Source organism: Oratosquilla oratoria, chromosome 12 (assembly GCF_046742065.1).
Source record: "Oratosquilla oratoria isolate Oo_2021 chromosome 12, ASM4674206v1, whole genome shotgun sequence".
NCBI lineage: Eukaryota > Metazoa > Arthropoda > Malacostraca > Stomatopoda > Squillidae > Oratosquilla > Oratosquilla oratoria.
In genome coordinates, this window is record NC_134788.1 from 36,286,467 (window position 1) to 36,305,569 (window position 19,103).

Below are 19,103 nucleotides of genomic sequence, written 5' to 3' on the forward strand. Positions count from 1 at the left end.
CTCCCATGAGGCTGTTTTCGGAGGCACATAATTTATCACAAATTTTCTGCTCTTCTTATCTCTGTCTTCCACTTCTATCATAATCATCTCTACTGTATTCTTTCCATATATGACACCCTTCACGTTTATATCCTTCTTAGTCAGGAACATAACTCCACCCCCTTGCTTTTTCTCTCTGTTTTTAATCCAATAATTATATGCATCCTGTCCTACACTGTTGGGTGGTAGTGGACCTTTTAATTTTGTTTCTACAATTCCCATTATGTCCGGTTCTTTTTCCTTCAAATAATCATTCAGTTCATTCAATCCTGTTATTAATCCATCTATATTTGTGTAAGACACTCTTAGTTTTCTGTCACTTTCATTGTGTTCTCTGTTTCCCTTTTGTTTTTCTCTTGTATGTCGAACTGCCTTAGTTTCATATTCACTACTCTCCAATAGAATCTCTCTTTCTCTGACTCCATTCTGTTCTCGTTTTTTGTCTTAGCTTCAAGTCTTTTCTGCTTTTCTTCCTCTCTTTTCTCTTTATTCATTTCCCTTTTTATCCATACCTTTTTATATTGTTCACTTGTTGCTAGTTTCCCTGTTTTGGATAAGATATTCTCTGCCGTCGTTTGTGACCTGAATTTAATCTTAATTGGTCTGGTCTTATCTTTACTATACTTTCCGAGCCTGAATTTTTCCTCAATTTCCTTCATAATTTCTGGTTCATCTTCCTGAACTAATTTTAGTAAACTGCTTACTTTTTCATTTTCCTCATTGGTTCTTGAGGTTCTATCTGGGTTATGTTTCTCTTCCATTCCTAATATAATTATACATTTCTTTTTGTCAGCTAAGTCTCTTACTATATTCTCCTTCTGTCTCATCACTTTAATAACTGAGTCTTCAATTTGTTCTCTCATTTGCTGTTTAATGATATCAGTAAATGCAACTTTACTGTTTTCTTTTATCGACTTCCATCCCTCTCTGTTTTCTTTACTATTCCTTTTCAATTCCTCATTTTCCACCTTTACTTCTTTTAACTGTCTTTTCAGGTTTTCTATTTCATCAGTTCGCCTTCTCTAGTTCTTCCAATTTTTCAATCCTTCGTATAATATTGTTAACATGACCGAACCTACGCTCCAAGTCCTCGATCATCTTATCGACCTTCTCTTCTAGTCTTGTCAGTCGGGGGGGGGGGGTTTGTGTCCCCCCCACCCTCTTTAAATCCCTGGAAAATATTATCATCACTTTCTACTGTATTGCTCTTATCTATACTTCTGATCTTTACATTTTTATTAGACATTTCATCGTCGTCGGGGGGCCTTTTGTTTACCTTTCGCCTGTCTGTCTGGGCCAAGTCTACTCCTTTCTCATTTCCTTCCATTTCCCTCAGTAATCCCTCCCCTTCTCCTCTTTCCCTACTTTCCTACTACCCCACGAGCAATTTCCCCCCACCCTGTAAATACAATAGGCACTTCTCTTTGCGTTGGGATCCACAATATTTCATTTTTCTTCAGAACGTCTTCTAAGCCGTCCGTTCGTTGAAGTGTGTGTGTGTGTGTATTTATCTAGTTGTATTTACCTAGTGTGTATTTACCTAGTTGTATTACATGGGAAGGGAGCTATGGTCGTAGTGACCCGTCTTTGTATCTTTCAGCATCAAGTTTTTTCTTAAAATCTTGAATAGTATTTGCACACACTGTTACTTTGTCTAAGTTATTCCATATATCCAGCACTCTGTGTGGGAAGCTATTCTTTTTCCAATCTCTTCTATAGTTATCCTTTTTGAGTTTCTTTTCATGACCTCTTGTTTTTCCATTGTCATTGTTTAGTAAATCATTCCTATTAAGGATTTCCATTTCTTTCATGATTGTATATATAGTCAGTAGATCACCTCTTTCTCTTCTCTGCTCTAGTGTTGGTAGTTCCAATGTCGATAATCTTTGTTCGTATGTCAAATTGGAAAGAGCTGGTGCCAACTTTGTTGTTGCTCTCTGTATTCTTTCTAGTTTCCTTATATTCTTTTTAGTACTGGGTGTCCATAGTGTCACTGCATATTCCAGCTTTGGTCTAATTAATGTAACTAATATATTTTTAAAATAATTTCTTCATCCAAGTAGTCAAATGCCACTTTCATTGACCTTAATAGGTTGTAGGTTTCACCAACTATTTTGTTTATATGTTTATCCGGTGTCATGTCTTTGCTGATTAATACTCCAAGGTCCCTTTCTGAGTGCACTTTTTTATTTCTCCTTTGCCAATTTTGTAATTTTTTGAAATTCTGTTTTTGCTTTTTCCAAACTCCTTTATGCTACACTTCTTGATATTGAAGTTCACTTCCCACTTTTGAGTCCATTTCCAGATTTTGTCTAGGTCTGTTGTAAATATCCTCACGGCTTTACCAAAATTTCCTCCTTCAGCATTAATAAAAGTTTGTCACTTCATCTGAGCCATATAACTACACTGTAGACTGGTATTCCAAGTACATACCTATTTTAATCCTCAGTCTCAACTGTTTTCATATGTGTTGTTGGTCATCATGTTGTACTTTCTCATTTGACTTCAAATACTTATTTGCAAGATCAAGAGTAACCTATGGCACACTGTGGAAATAGCGTGTTATTCTGATAAAGAATCTTAAGAATGATTTCTTCACCTCATGCCTCTATCTAAACTTCCTCAGTATCAAACTAGAAATTCAAAGTTAGTGCATCATCCAAAATATGTAACCACACCACAGATTAATATTTGATGGATATACCTCTTGGTCTCACTCCCCATTTTCATTTGTCCTTGGTAATGTTAATGGCCACCATCACCATGATGTTATGGTCTCTCAAGGTAAGAACACATACAACTGGGTTTAATTTTTGGATATTTTTATTGTCTACTATTATAATATAACCATATAACCCTTTTTTTTTTTCTTATACAAAGTATCATATTTTCTGAAATGCCACAAAGTGACACTGATAGGTGACTGAGCATACATGTAGCCACCTATATCGCTATCATGGGTATTACTTAATGATTTAGGTGGTGTCTAATAATATATTCATATACTTCATGTAATGAAACTACAGAGATCATATTCATTAGGTTTCTCCTGTGGAATTCTTTAGTGCTTTCTCCATTTCATACTAGGAAAACAAAGATTCACAAAAGCCACATACATGAGGCTTATCCCCTCTATGAATTTGCATAAAAGGAATTGCAGATTACAAACTGGGAAAATAAAGCTTCACAAAGAGCACATTTCTTCTCAAGTGCATACAAATCATCAGTGCAGCAGGAGAATGAGAATAGTAAGCTTTGCAGAGTATATTTATGATGTTTCTTATGTGTGTGTTTGCATATGAGATTTTAGATGAGCAGATTGAGAAAATGAAGTCTCACACACGTCACATTTATACGGCTTTTCCCCTGTGTGAGTCCGAGTATGTCGAGTCAGACCACCAGAATCGGAAAATGATTTTTCGCATAAATCGCACTTGTAAGGCTTTTCCCCTGTGTGATTGAACATGTGCGTCTTCAGGTAACGAGACTCGGAAAACGAAGCGATGCAAAGTGTGCACTTGTACGGCTTCTCCCCTGTGTGAATCCTTCTGTGCCTTCTGAGTGTTTCGTGGCGGGTGAACGAAACTTCGCACAGATCACATTTGTGCGGCTTCTCTCCCGTATGAGTTCTCATGTGGATTCGTAGATGACAAGCTTGCGGGAATGCAAACTTACACAGACTGCATTTGTACGGCTTCTCTCCCGTGTGAGTCCGCATGTGGATTTTCAGCGTGTAAGACAGCGGAAAGGAAGCCTCGCACAGGCTACATTTATACGGCTTCTCCCCCGTGTGGGTGCGTAGGTGCCGATTCAGAATCCCGGAACTAGAGAATGACGCCACGCACACTTCGCATTTGTATGGCTTTTCCCCTGTGTGAGTGCGCATGTGCTTTTTAAGAATCCCAGAATTAGAAAATGCCGAATCACATAAATCACATTTATAAGGTCTCTCCCCTGTGTGAATACGCATGTGCCTATGCAGAGCCTTAGTTGTCGCAAATGAAGCTTTACAAAGGGCACACTGATGAGGCTTCTCAGCAGTGTGAAAATGCATATTATCATTCAACTGAGTCACACAAGTACATGCAGCATCCCCACATTGAGTACATGTAGAGGATTTTTCCCCTGTATAGCTTTGCGTCTCCATTTTTTTTACACCAGAATTATGAAAAGGATCGATCAAGGTTACATTTCTGAAGCTTCTCTGTAAATAAAAACGATAATTCAAACTATCAGTCTGATCATAAGGTTAACAAAGACCTCACTTTTTATAAGTTCTCATCTTTGTAGATTAGTAAGTATATTTGTTTTTTCACATTTGCAAGTTTGTCCTTACACATACGGACATAGGAGTAAGAAAGTTTTGTATTTTCTGAATCTTGGTGCTTTCTCTACACTACTCTCACAAAAGAAAATAAGATGATGAGTCAGTCTTTCTTGTCCTCAACTGCCTTGGTTTCATCTTTCCCATTCCATATTTGGAATAATCCTTGTAGGAGAATCCAGCATTGCTATGCATCTTCTTTCATCCTGAAGAATACATGAATATATATAAATTCAAATTTATGAAAAGACATATGGTATTTAAAAAAATAATAGTCAATCAAATTTTTAATAGATAATGGTTTCCATTTATTAGAAAAAATATTTGGTGTGGGCAATTAGCTACGTTTCTGTAATTAATCTTGGATATTGTGTATACTGATAAGGCTGCTCTGTAGGATGTATTTACCTAACTGTAGTATACAAAACAGGAACAATGCTCATTGCATCCCATCTCCTATTCTCTAATATTCTGACATACCTAGATTCAAATTCATGTACACTTCCAACTTTATCTATACCTTTGATTTCAAATTATATTTAGATCTGAACTCATGTATTGTTTGAGCTTGGGCTATATCACCTTCTAAGCTATTCCACATATTTTTACATCTATATGAAAAACTGTATTTCTTCACATCTTTTCAACATGCAGTGTTTCTAAATTTACTTTCATGACCTCTTAAAGCCCTCCCATCTTTCATAAGGAGATCTTTTCTATCAATACAATCTATCCCCTTTTGTGACCTCTTTCTCTTTGATCTTTTAAAGTTGGTAGACCCAGTACTTTTAGTCTTTCCTCATATGATTTATCTGCCAGGCTGGGGACCAGCTTGGTTGCTGCCCTTTGTATTTTCTCAATCTTGCTTACGTCCTTCACTCTGTGTGGGGATTGTACTACTGATGAATATTCCAGTCTTGGTCGTATCAGGGTTTTGATGACTTTTTTCATCATCTCTTCATCCATGTAATGGAAAGCCACTTTAACCTTCTGAAGTAGTCCATATTCTCTACCACAACCCTCCTGATATGTCTGTAAGGTGATATGTTGTCTTGTATCAACACTCCCAAGTCTTTCTCCTCTTGATTTTGTATTGGGTTTGCTTCCCGAGGAATAGTTTAAGGATGGTCTTTTGCAGCTACCAACAATTTCCAGTATTTTGCATTTTTTTTTTCGTACTGAACTTTGCAAAAATAATATCTAGATCTTTTTTGCAATGTTCTACTGTTCCTCCTTGTTTTCACTTTTCTCGTGATTTTTTGCATCATCTGCACATATTTTGACATAGCTTCTTGTTCCTTCCATTACGTCATTAACATTGACAAAAAACATTATTGGTGCAAGCACTGAACCTTGTGGAACTCCTCTCCAGTTAGACATCTTGTCCTTACTGGTGTTCCCATGTACCTTTCTTTCAAAAAGTCTTTAATGCATTCTAGTAGTTTGCCTCTCAGTCCTCCAACATGCTCTAATTTGTACATAAGTTGACTGTGAGGTACTTCATCAAATGCCTTCTCTAGATTGAGGCATATGCAGTCCACCCACCCCTCTCTCATTTGCAGTACATCAATCACTCTCTAGTAAAAGCTTAAATGTGTATTTACCTAGTTGTATTATATGGGAAGGGAGCTATGCTCATAGTGATCCATCTGTATCTCTCAGCATCTAGTTTGTTCTTAAATTCTTGTATGGTTTTTGCACATACTATTTTTTCATCCAATTTGTTCCAGACATCTATCACTCTGTGTGGAAAACAATTATTTTTCAATTCTCTTCTATAACTATACTTTTTTATTTCTTTTTTATGTCCTCTTATTTTTCTTCTGTCCCAGTTTAATAAATCTTTTCTGTCAAGTACTTCCATACCTTTCATGATTCTGTAAATGGCCAGTAGATTTCCTATTTTCTCTTCTTTGTTCCAGAGTTGTTAGTTCCAGTTTGGACAATCTTTGGTCATATGTCAATTTTGAAAGTGTTGGTGCCATCTTTGTTGTTGCTCTTTGGATTCTTTCTAATTTCTTTATATTCTTTTTTGTGTTGGGTGTCTATAGTGTCACAGCATACTCCGATCTTGGTCTTATCAGCATGACTAATATTTTCTTTACCATTTCCTCATCCATGTAGTTAAAGGCCACCCTTATTGTTCTTAGTAAATTGTAGGTTTCTCCGACTATTTTGTGTTTATCTAAATGTTTACCTATTTGCAGTGTAATAGTTTGAAGGAATGCTCATGGGGTCCCATCTCTTTTTCTTAATTTGTCAAACCTTGCCATGAATTCTTTTGTAGTATTGACTTAGGTTATATTTTCATCTAATTATTCCACAAGTATTTACCAAGTTGTAATATATGGGAGGGGAGCTATGCTCGTGGTGACCCGTCTTTGTATCTCTCCGCATCAGGTTTTATCTTAAAATCTTGTATAGTGTTTGCACATACTGTTTTGTTGTCTAATTTGTTCCATGTATTTATCACTCTGTGTGGGAAACTGTTCCTTTTCAACTTTTTTCTATAACTATATTTTTTCAGTTTTTTTTGTGTCCTCTCGTTTTACCGTTGTCCCACACTAACAGGTCGTTCCTGTCTAAAACTTCCATTCCTTTCATTATTCTGTAGATAGTTAGCAAATCTCCTCTTTCTCTTCTTTGTTCCAGAGTTGGTAGGTTCAATTTGGATAGTCTTTGCTCATATGTTCGGTGAGAGTCGGTGCTAGTCTGGTTGTCGCTCTTTGTAATCTTTCCAGTTTCTTAATATTCTTTTTGGTACTGGGTGTCCAAAGTGATGCTGTGTACTCAAGTTTTGGTCTTATTAGTGTAGTTAGTATTTTCTTTATCATTTCTTCATCCATATAAGCAAATGCCACTTTGATTGACCTCAATAAGTTGTAGGTTTCTCCGAATATTTATTTATATGCTCATCTGGTTTCATGTCCTTTCCAATCATCACTCCAAGATCTTTTTCAGAGTTTGCTTTCTTTATTTTTTTCCCCCAATTCTGTAATCTTTTGATATTCTGTTTTTACTCTTTCCAAATTCCATTATACTGCATTTCTTTATATTGAATTTTACTTCCCACTTTTGAGTCCAATTCCATATCGTGTCCAGATCTTGCTGCAATGAGTTGCAGTCCTCTTCCGTTTTTACCTTCTTAAGTAATTTTGCATCATCTGCAAAAAAATTCATATAGCACCCCACGCCTTCATTCATGTCATTAATGTATACGGCGAACATGATCAATGATCAATGTTGTCTCTCACAGGAAGGGGGGCTATGTTCGTGGTGTCCTGTCTTTGTATCTCGCTGTCTAATTTGCTCTTAAATTTGTGTATGGTTTTGTCTAGTATGTTCCATACATCCACCACTTTGTGGGGAAAGCTGTTTTTTTCAGGTCTCTTCTATAATTGTCCTTTTTGAGCTTCCTTCCATGTCCTCTTGTATTTCTCTTATCCCAATTTAGTAAGTCTTCTCTATCAAGGACTTCTATACCTCTCATAATTCTGTAGATGGTCAACAAGTCACCTCTTTCTCTCCTTTGTTCCAGAGTCGACAATTCTAGTTTTGACAATCTTAACATGACAGTTTTGATAGTGTTGTGGCCATCTTTGTAGTTGCTCTCTGGATTCTCTCTATTTTCCTTATATTCCTTTTAGTACTAGTGTCACTGTGCACTCCAATTTTGGCCTTATCTGTGTGGCTTGCATTTTCTTGACCATTTCTTCATTCACATAAGTATAAGCCAATTATTGATCTTAGCAAGTTATAGGTTTCTCCAACAATTTTGTTTATCTGTTTGTCATGGGACATATCCTTTGTGATGATTACTCCCATGTCTTTTTCAGATCCCATTTTCTTTACTGATATACTTTTTTTTTTACTTTTTCCAAATTCCATTATGCTACATTTCTTAATGTTGAAGTTCACTTCCCACTTCTGACTCCATTCCCAAACCTTGTGTGTGTGTGTGTGATTCACCATGGTCTTGGATCATGCATTAGACTCATGATCAACAGCTATTACCCTTCCAGAAGAGAGCTCAGGGTTCATTTATGACTGATCAGCATGTAATGCTGTGACCTTACATCTACACACATCCCCAACTCCTTGCCAACAAGAGTTGGAGTAACAACTCACAGCACAGCAATACTGAAATTATTTCAGTTCTGAGTGGGATTCCAACTCGGACTGCTGCAGTGGTGGACGCAAACGCTACCACTGCATTGTTGAGTCATGTGTGTGTGTGTGTGTATTTACCTAGTTGTATCTTATGGGAAGGGGAGCTTCACTTTTGGTATCCTGTCACTGTATCTCGCCATATCTAATTTGCTCTTAAATTCTTGTATTGTTTTTACTCACACTATTGTTTTGTCTAGTATATTCCATACATCCATCACTCTGTGGGGAAAGCTGTTTTTTCATGTCTCTCCTATAACTGTCCTTTTTGAGTTTCTTTCCATGTCTTCTTGTGTTTCTCTTTTCCCAATTTAATAAGTAGTCTCTATGAAGGACTTCTACACCTTTCATAATTCTGTAGATGGTCAACAAGTGTGTATTTACCTAGTTGTATTTACCTAGTTGTAATATACGGGAGGGGAGCTATGCTCGTGGTGACCTGTCTTTGTATCTCTCCGCATCAAGTTTTATCTTAAAATCTTGTGTAGTGTTAGCACATACTGTTTTGTTGTCTAATTTGTTCCATGTATTTATCGCTCTGTGTGGGAAACTGTTCCTTTTCAAGTTTTTTCTATAACTATCCTTGTTCAATTTTTTTCTGTGTCCTCTTGTTTTAATGTTTTCCCACACTAATAGGTCGTTCCTGTCTAAAACTTCCATTCCTTTCATTATTCTGTAGATAGTTAGCAAATCTCCTCTTTCTCTTCTTTGTTCCAGAGTTGGTAGGTTCAATTTGGATAGTCTTTGCTCATATGTTAATTCGGCGAGTGTCAGTGCTAGTTTTGTTGTCACTCTTTTGTAATCTTTCTAGTTTCTTAATATTCTTTTTGGTACTGGGTGTCCAAAGTGATTCTGTGTACTCGAGTTTTGGTCTTATTAGTGTAGTTAGTATTTTCCTTATCATTTCTTTGTCCATATAAGTAAATGCCACTTTGATTGCTCTCAATAAGTTGTAGGTTTCTCCGAACATCTTATTTATATGCTTATCTGGTTTCATGTCCTTTCCAATCATCACTCCAAGATCTTTTTCAGAGTTTTTTTTTTCTTCCCCAATTCTGTAATCTTTTGATATTCTGTTTTTACTCTTTCCAAATTCCATTATACTGCATTTCTTTATATTGAATTTTACTTCCCACTTTTGAGTCCAATTCCATATTGTGTCCAGATCTTGTTGCAATGAGTTGCAGTCCTCTTCCATTTTTACCTTCTTAAGCAATTTTGCATCTGCAAAAAAATTTATATAGCACTCCACGCCTTCATTCATGTCATTGATGTATACAGCGAACATGATCGGGGCCAGTACTGATCCCTGCGGGACTCCGCTTTTTACTTCTTCCAAGTTGGAGAATTTTTCTCTAATTACAACTCTCATTTTCCTCCCAATCAGGAAGTCTTTCATCCATTCCAATAATTTTCCTCTGATGCCACCTTTTGACTCTATCTTAATTATTAGTTTCCTATGAGGTACCTTATCGAATGCCTTTTGCAGGTGTGTGTGTGTATGTGATTCACTCCAGTCTTGGTTCCCCTTTGTATTCTATCAATCTAGCATATATCCTTCATTCTGTGTAGATATACTACTGATGCATATTCTAGTCTTGGGTAGATCAAGGTTTCAATGACTTTTTTCATCATCTCTTCATCCATGTAGTGAAAAGCCTTTTTAATTTTCTGCAGCAGCCCATACATCTCTCCCACAATCCTGCTGATGAGTCTATCAATTCACAGGTTGTCTTATACCCAAATCTTTCTCCTCTTTTGCTTTTGTAATGGTTTCTTTCCCTAAGGAATAGTTTATGAATTATCTTATGCTGCTGCTACCCATTTTTTTTTTTTATTAAGCTTTATTTCCCATTTTTGGTTCTATACAAAAATGTCTAGATTTTTTTTTTTTTTTTTTGCAATAGTCTACATTCCTCATTTTTCCATCTTCTTGTGAATTTTCCATTATCAGCACACATGTTGGGATATTTTGTTATACTTTCCATCATGTCATTGACATGTATTTCTCAAATGTAGGATACATGACAGAAGCATTGCTTATTGTGTCCTGTTTCCTATTCTCTCTTTCTCTCTCTCTCTTTTTTTCTTTTTTCTTTTTTTTATCATATCTAGCCAGTGGTAGATCCAGGATTAAAAGGGGGGGGGGGGTGGTAACCTGAATTTTGTCAATGTAGATGATGATTTGGGGGTTAACCTGAATTTTGTAAATACAGATGCTTTTAATGAGACATTCTATGGCATGAATACAATGGTTTTGAATGTAAATTGAAGTCTATGTTCTCATTTTAGTTTTTTCAGAATATTTGGCAAAACTAATATTTAATCTTATATTTTAAAGATTTACTCTCATTGATGTCTTGAATATATTTCTGCCACTGTTACACTGCTATATGTCATGTACCGGTGTACACATGGCAGATTTCTTGACCTCTACAATGTGGTAATTAAAGAACAAATTTGGGGTGGACACTTAAGAGGAAAAAAAAATATGTTCTTGCAAGATCTTTTCTGGGGGCCCCAGGAAAGGTCTAGATGGCAATGATTAATTTGTTAAACAAAGGATTACAAAGGATTACACAGGCGGAGCATGCCGACAGGAGACCTTTTGGTCCATATCAAGGTCGGATGCTAAAAAAAAAAATCATAATAATAAATAAATTAATAAACAAAAACTATAACAATGTAAATGATGAATGAAATACATAAATAAATGCATAGGTATAGTTAAATGATAAACAAACAGGTAAATAGTAAATAATGGTAAATTGACATATAACTAATAATAAATGAGAATCAAGCAAATAATGATAAACAGACAACTGATAACAAAACAAATAAAACAATAATATAAAATAAATGATAATCATCACAGCATCTTGCTTAGGTGTTTATCTAAATGATTCTTAAAGCTTCGAACTGAACTACATTGCACTGCATCTGCAGGAAGTTTATTCCATTCATTAACTACATGGTTGGCAAAGTTGTTTCTACCCACTTCCACATTAAATCTATTTCTGGACAGTTTGAGGCCATTGTTTCTTGTCTGATTCTCATTCAGTGTGAAAATTTGGTCAATTTTGATGTTGTCAATTCCCTTTAGAATTTTAAAGATCTGTATAAAGTCACCCCTGAGTCTATGCTTTGGAAAACAGATTCATATGTTTTAGTTGATTTTTGTATTATTTATTTTTGATATTTGGAATCAGTTTTGTGGCTTGCCATTGTACTTTTTCCAATCTGTCAATGTCTTTAATGAGATTCAGTGACCATACGGAAACAGCATATTCCAAATGTGGACGAACTAACGATTTATATAGATTGTTAATGAGTGATGGACTTTTGAAGTCAAAAGATCGGGCAATCAGTCCTAGAATCTTATTTGCTTTCTCAGAGGCTGAAATACATTACTTGGATGATTTGAGATGGTTACTGATAATTACACCAAGATCCTTTTCACTATTCACTTTTGTTAATGAATTTCCTAATAACTTGTAATCACACTTACTGATATTTTTACCATGTGCATTACTTGTGTTAAATTTCATTAGCTTTTTCAGACCATTGCTGTAATTTATCTAAATCTTCTTGAACATCTAATTGGTTTAAGTGATCATTTGCCATTCTGCACAGTTTTGTATCATCAGCAAATTTGGAAACAGTAGATTTTAGTCCATGGTCTATATTATTTATATATACTATGAATAGAAGTGGCCCAAGAACGGAACCCTGAGGAACTCCACTTGTAAAAAATTTCTATCTAGAAGTTTTTCCATTTAAAACAACTCTCTGTTTTTGATCATTCAACCAATTACCAGTCCAACTTAATAGGCTACCACTTATTCCATGTGAAGCTAATTTTGTAAGTAGTCTTTCGTGTGGGACGGTATCAAAAGCTTTTGCAAAGTCTAGATATATCAAATCTATATTGTTTCTTTTGTCATAATGAGAGATAACTGTGTTGTAGAATTTGAGTAAATTAATTCAGATAATTCATAATATTTACATAGAAATTGTATGTATTAGCATGTAAAATCACAATTTGAATAGTTTTTTATACATTGATAAATCCATCACTTAGGACACATGTGTATGGATTCCCTTCATGAGGACCATCGTCTTGAGACGATGGAACCTAATAAAAGCATGTGCATTGTCCCCTATGAGCCAGTTTGCACTTCAGTTGCAAACTCACAGCAGGAGCGGCAGCTTTAGCTCTAAATTGGGCCCTGACTTGGTTCTGATCTAGGGTGGACAGCAGAAATTATCTCTAACCTAGCAGCAGTGTTAAGGGTGCACTGAGTGATATTTGGGACTGTCCCTAGGTTGTGGTTATGGACAACCACTAGTGACATATTATTTACTTTGCAAAATCCTTCTGAATCCAGTGATACAAACATGTGGTTGTCACAAATTAGGAAACACGACAGTTTAAGAGAACTAACCACAGCCATTATCTATATTTTCATTGGAGATAAAATTATATCAGAGAAGTACTACCACAGACATATCTTAGAGGCTGATACATCACACATAATTGCCAACTACAATTTTAAACTTTTATAGTCATGAGCCCCCCTCTTCTAGGGCCTAGCCCTCTCAGCACCCCACCCTGGATCTGGCACTGTACCTAGCCTCAAATTCATGTGCAGTTCTGTGTGTGTGCGTGCTTGTATTTACTTATTTGTAGTATCCAGGAAAAGAGCAATGCTTGTGGGGTATAATCTCCTACTCTCCAGTTCATTGTACCTAGCTTCAAATTCATGTCTAGTGCTAACTTGTTCCATGTCCTTAATTTCCAATTATCATACATAATCTAAATTCATGTATTTTTCCAGCTTGAGCTGTCATCTTCTAACCCATTCGAACTATTTATGCATCTTCTACTATATATGGAAAACTATTTCTTCTCATCCTTTAAACATGTAGTCTTTCTACATATGAAGCACATTATAATTGGTGAAACCACTTAAAATGAACTTAATAATAGAAAAAAACAAATTGGCAGGGAATTTGGAAGGGTGGGGGAGGTTGGGTGCCTTGTTTGGACAGCGAATAATTACCCTGACCCAAATTTGTCTGGTCACCATTCGGTACTCAAACGATATCCATACCTGTAAGTTGTATAATTTTTTAGAATTAAATTGGAGACTGCTGAATGGATAATGACAGAAAACAAAATGTATACGAAGTGAAAAGAAAAATATATACAGAATAATAGGTCTCCTTTACGTACGCCATTGATGTAGTTTTCGCTGGCTTGAAGGATTGATGTTCGTTTTTGTGAGCATTACTTGTCTGGTCATCTTGAGTTACGATATAGGTCGTTTGAGCGAGGATATTTTTTCAATAACTCAACCCAATTCATACATGAATGTTGGTTTGCCTTCCACCTGCGTAGGAATGACTAGATCGAAAACCATTTAGTAAATATGAATGTGAGATCAAGGTAAGTTTTATTTTAATCAATAGCAATTTAAAGCCATAGTCGCCATTTTTGTTCGCGTGAACAATATCAAAACAACTGGAGCTGTTTTGCAGAAGTGACGTTCGCTAAAACGGACCTTTGTTCCATAAAATGTCACTATCAATAGAGGGTATTTGGGGCCAATCACGTTTACTGGAAACTGTCATATATTTTAACGAATATGTAAGTTGTGAAATCATATATCGCAAACAATTGTCGTACACCACCTTCTCCCAGCAATCTATAACTGACGCGGTGTGTGGTCTCATGCCTTACACTTTCATTTATGGCCTTTAGTAGAGTTCATCAAAAGAAGCTATTTTAATTAAGAAAGTGCAGATTACTGGTGGATCTAGGAGAGCGGGACGAATGGTTCTTACAGGATTTCTTACCAGGATGAGCTCCACTGGGATGGAGCTTCAAACATACACGCCATTGCGTGAGATGACTGGTAATGGCATATGCACGAATAAAGTAACGTGGGGGGGAAATTTAAAAATTTAGTGCATTATCATATGTGTACAGATTGATATTGATGGTCTATCACCCAGGTCCAAGTGTAGCCTACAGCAAGTAAACACAAATCCAGATAGAGCGTCAGTGCAATCGCAGAGGGTAAGGTCACAAAGGGGTTCTAGAGGTTGATATATATATATATATATATATATATACATATATGTATATATATATATATATTATATATATATATATATTATATGTATATATTATATGTATATATATGTATATATATATACGTATATATATATACATATATATATAATATATATGCTTATATATACACATACGTGTATATATATATATATATATGTATATATATATAATATATATATATATATATGCAAGCAATCACATCACCGTGATACAAAAATGCAAAATAACCACAGGAGAAAGGAAACTTGTAGACAGTAAGTACTTTCGTATATTACATCTTTAGACTAAATGACAGAGATACAGAGTTGGGTTCAAATATAAGGATCAGGTGGCAACCATAGGGGGGAAGGGGGGAGACAATACAATGTGAGGAGGGGGGATGACCTTACCCCTATCGACCCAACCACATAAGGGTCAATCTGGCAGAAAGATCTCGGTGACCATTTGGGTTATCAATTTATCACATTTAAAATGACCATAGCTCAAGTTTATATTTTAGTCAAACGTGCCTGATATTAAGCAAGATTCTATTATATTTCTTGCAGGCTTTTTCCTTTAGCTAAAATTGTTGCCTTAGACCAATCAATATGATGGTTGTATAATGCTTCATGTTGGAATAACGCATTGTTTTCCTGGGCAGATCTCATACTATATTTATGTTGGGAAATCCTTGTTTCCAAGTTTTTTCCAGTTTGTCCAATATAAAATTTATTACAATCTTGGCAAGGAATTTTATAGACCATACCGTTGTTGTTAGGAGGGCTATTCTTAATTAAAAAAGTAGCTTTTAAATATGACCACACAATAAAGAAAACTTTAATCAAGAACAGCCCTCCTAACAACAATGGTGTGGCCTATAAAATTCATTGCCAAGATTGTAAATAAAATTTATATTGGACAAACTGGGAAAAACTTGGAAACAAGGATCTCCCAATATAAATATAGTGTGAGATCTGCCCAGGAAAACAATGTATATGGCAAACATAATTGGAGCCAGCAAAACCCTTGTGGAACACCACTTATCATTGCTTCCCATTTCAAGTATTTGTCTTTAATTACTACCCTAATTTTTCTCCCAGTCAGGAAGTCTTCCATCCATTCTAATAATTTACCTGTGATGCCACCTATTGATTCTAATTTACTTATTAATTTCTTGTGTGGTACTTTGTCAAATGCCTTTTGTAGGTCTAGATAGGCACAGTGTGCCCATCCATCCCTCTCCTCTATTATATCTATTAGTCTCGAGCAGAAGCAGATCAGGTTTATTGTACATGATCTTCCTTGTCTAAATCCAAATTGGTTTGGGTTTAGTATAGATTTTTCTTTGAGGTGTTTTACCCATCTACTTTTGATCACTTTTTCACATATTTTTGCTACTGTGCTTGTTAGGGAGACCAGTCTTTAGTTAGTTGGATTTTCCTTGTTTCTTCCTTTATATATTGATACAATGTTTACATTTTTCCAGTCTTGTGGTACCTTTCCTTCTTTGAGCAAGCATTTGATTTTAGTGTGTATTTTATCTGTCAATTCTTCTGTGCATTCTTTCAGTATCCAATTTGCATTTTCATCTGGACCATGCAATTTTCTGACATCAAGGTTTTTTTTATTTGGTCACTGATTTCCTTCTTTGTTACAGATATTTCCTTCATTGGGGGGATTTCTGTCTCTCTATTCCCTCACAGTTAGGTGTGTTCTCAATTGTGAATACTGATTTCTTGTTCTTCTGTATATTCATGACTTCCTTGGCACAGTTTTTCTATTTCTTGTTTGTTTTTTAGTTTACTGTTCACATATCTGTAAAATACTTTCAGCTGTTCCTTGCATTTTTCTATTATTTCCTTTTCATAATTTCTCTTTTCTTCTCTGCATATTTTTACATAATTGTTTCTTAGTTTGATGTATGTTTGCCAGTTGCTCATTTTTTTGTCTTTTTTCCATTTTTTTCTAGGCTTTGTCTCTTTTATCCTTAGCTTCACTATGTTTTTTGTTGTACCAGTTCTTTATGTATGTTCTTTCTTGCTTTTGTTGTGGTACATATTTGATCACACCCTCATCATAAATTTCTTTTAGTATATTCCATTTCTCTTCCATCCCTGTTTCTTCATTTAGGAATTTTTCCCAGTTTGCATTATAAAAGTTTTTTTAGTTTCTCAAAATTAGTTTTGTTGTACATTGGTCTTCCTATTCTATGTTTCTCATTTCTTCTTAGGTCTATTTGCCCTTTTAGTTCAAATTCTATTAGTACATGGTCACTCTTATCCTATTGGTGTTTTGTAATCTATTCTGTCAACAATTTCAGGTTCTGACGTATTAAATCCAAGGTTCCTCATTGTTGCTGTATCTGGTATTTTCCTTTATCCACTGAGTCATTGTGTATTCAATGATCATATCGAGTAGCATGCTGCCCCATATATCCTTTCCACCCCTCACTGTCATTTCTTCCCAACATGTTTTTTTTTTAGTTAAAATCACCCATAATTACTGTATTTCCTCTTTCAGTATATCAGTTAGTTCATGTTTAGTATCTTCTAACAATTTGGAATGATCATGTTCTGTCCAGGACTGTGTTTTGGGGGGCACATACACTACTACAAATTTTGTACTTTTCATGTGGTTGTTTTCTACTTTTATCATAAGTGACGCTACATTGTTTTTTGCTCTTGTTAACTTTGTCACATTTAAGTCTTTCATGGTCAGAAATAGTACTTCCCCTCCTTGTTTTTCCTTTCTATTCTTCATCCAGCAGTAGTAGAGGCCTTGTCCCACAGTGTTAGGTAGTAGATTACCTTTCAGTTTAGTTTCTACTATTCCCATTATGTCCAGTTTTTCTGATGCCAGGTAATCATTTAGTTCATTCAGTCCTGAGATCATTCCATCTATGTTGGTATAGGCTAATTTCATTTTTTTTTCTCGTCTTTTTCTGTCTACTTTGTTTCCTTTTTCGTGATATACCATTTTCTTAGCCTCAGGTCCACCAATTAAAAAAAAAAAAAAAAAAAAAAAAAAAAATCTTTTCAGTCTCGGGTTTTTTTTTTCCTGCTCCATTTCTAAGCTCCTTTTCTTTTTCTTCACTCATTTCTTTCTTTATCCATACATTTTTGTGATTTTCACTGTTTGCTAGTTTTGCTGTTCTGGATAGTATTTTCTCTGCTATCATTTGTGACCTAAGTTTTACTTTTAGTGGCCTATAGTGTCTTTTGAGTATCTACCTATTATATACAGGTATGTTTCCTTGATTTCTTTATCCGAGGTTTGATCCTCCTCTTGAATCTCCTTCAGAATCTCTTTAGTGATCTCTTTTTCATCTCTTCTCTCTGACACCTAGGAACATCATGCTTCTCTTTAATACCATAGATCACAGTGCATCTTTTTTTGTCCACTGTATCCCTAACCAAATTTCCTTTCTCTTAACTTGTTGTTCCACTATTTCCTTAAAAGATTATTTATTTACCTTCCTGCTCCACCTTCCACTGTTTATTTCTTGGAAGTAATTTTCTTTAATCTTTTCTTCAACTTTCTCAGTCACTGCCTGTATTTGATCCTTCATCTCTTTCTTTAATGCCTCATTCCTATTCATATCTTCATTTTTCAGTCTTATATTTTCTCCCTTTATCCTATTCAGTTCCATTTCAATTCATCTATTTCCCTATTATTTTCTTCATTGGCTTTTCTTAATATGGCTACTTCTTTATATATACTTTTGCATTAACTTTTCAGTTCAATTATTTCATCTAACAATTCATTTATTTCTCTATTTATAATATTTTCAAACCTGGGTTCTCTATCCATGTCTATCTCTCTATACATATTGCTATTGTCTCTATTGAACCCCGAGAAGACATTTCTATCAAACCTTTGGTATGTCTTTGGGATCTCGTTCAGACGCATTTTTTTTTTTCTTTAATTACACCAAGTGGGGACCCAATTGTACTTATGTCAAGACATCATTTTGCAGTTTTCTTTTCTCTAAATCCTTTGTTTATTTCATCCATTATTGGCACTGATTTTGCAAAAAGAATATTTGACCAAAGATACAAAGACTACATTTTCGGTAATATTAACTACGATACTCCCTTCCCATTTGTAAACGACCAGGCAGCGATTGGTTGGTTCTAAAATCGTTCCAAAATAGTTTGTTGGCAACTCGCTTAATAGCTGTTTGGAGTGTATTTTTGGGATGTCCTTCCTCAATCGCTGCTCGTATGTGTGCCTTTTTTCATGTGCTCATTCTCCCTAATTTTGGAACTTGGCTGTGGCCCTATTTGAAATTTGTATTTCTATTGGAGCTTCTCTGTAAATGGGCTGAATATTTTTCATTCATGATCATGTACATATTCAGATAGTGCAACACTGAGAGTACACATACCTTCAGATAGTTCAGCATTGAGAGCACACATACTTTCAGATATTCAACAATGAGAACACACACATTTT

The 19,103-nt window shown here is 35.3% G+C and overlaps 1 protein-coding gene across 3 annotated transcripts; it reads right to left on the bottom strand.

Annotated features, from left to right (window-relative positions):
- Nucleotides 1–2,855: 2,855 nt before the first annotated feature.
- LOC143031402 (uncharacterized) lies at nt 2,856–13,908 on the bottom strand. Of its 3 annotated transcripts, XM_076195173.1 has the most exons (3): nt 13,767–13,782; nt 13,594–13,644; nt 2,856–4,569 (listed from the first exon to the last, which is right to left on the bottom strand). In XM_076195173.1, the coding sequence occupies exon 3, from the start codon at nt 4,184–4,186 to the stop codon at nt 3,320–3,322; it is 867 nt and encodes a 288-aa protein (XP_076051288.1). In that variant the 5' UTR covers nt 4,187–4,569; nt 13,594–13,644; nt 13,767–13,782; the 3' UTR covers nt 2,856–3,319. The 3 variants fall into 3 exon arrangements, with proteins under 3 accessions (XP_076051288.1, XP_076051287.1, XP_076051289.1); XM_076195172.1 differs by lacking the exon at nt 13,594–13,644 and having other exon boundaries at nt 13,767–13,908; XM_076195174.1 differs by lacking the exons at nt 13,594–13,644; nt 13,767–13,782 and adding an exon at nt 13,645–13,663.
- Between the last annotated feature and the right edge of the window lie 5,195 nt (nt 13,909–19,103).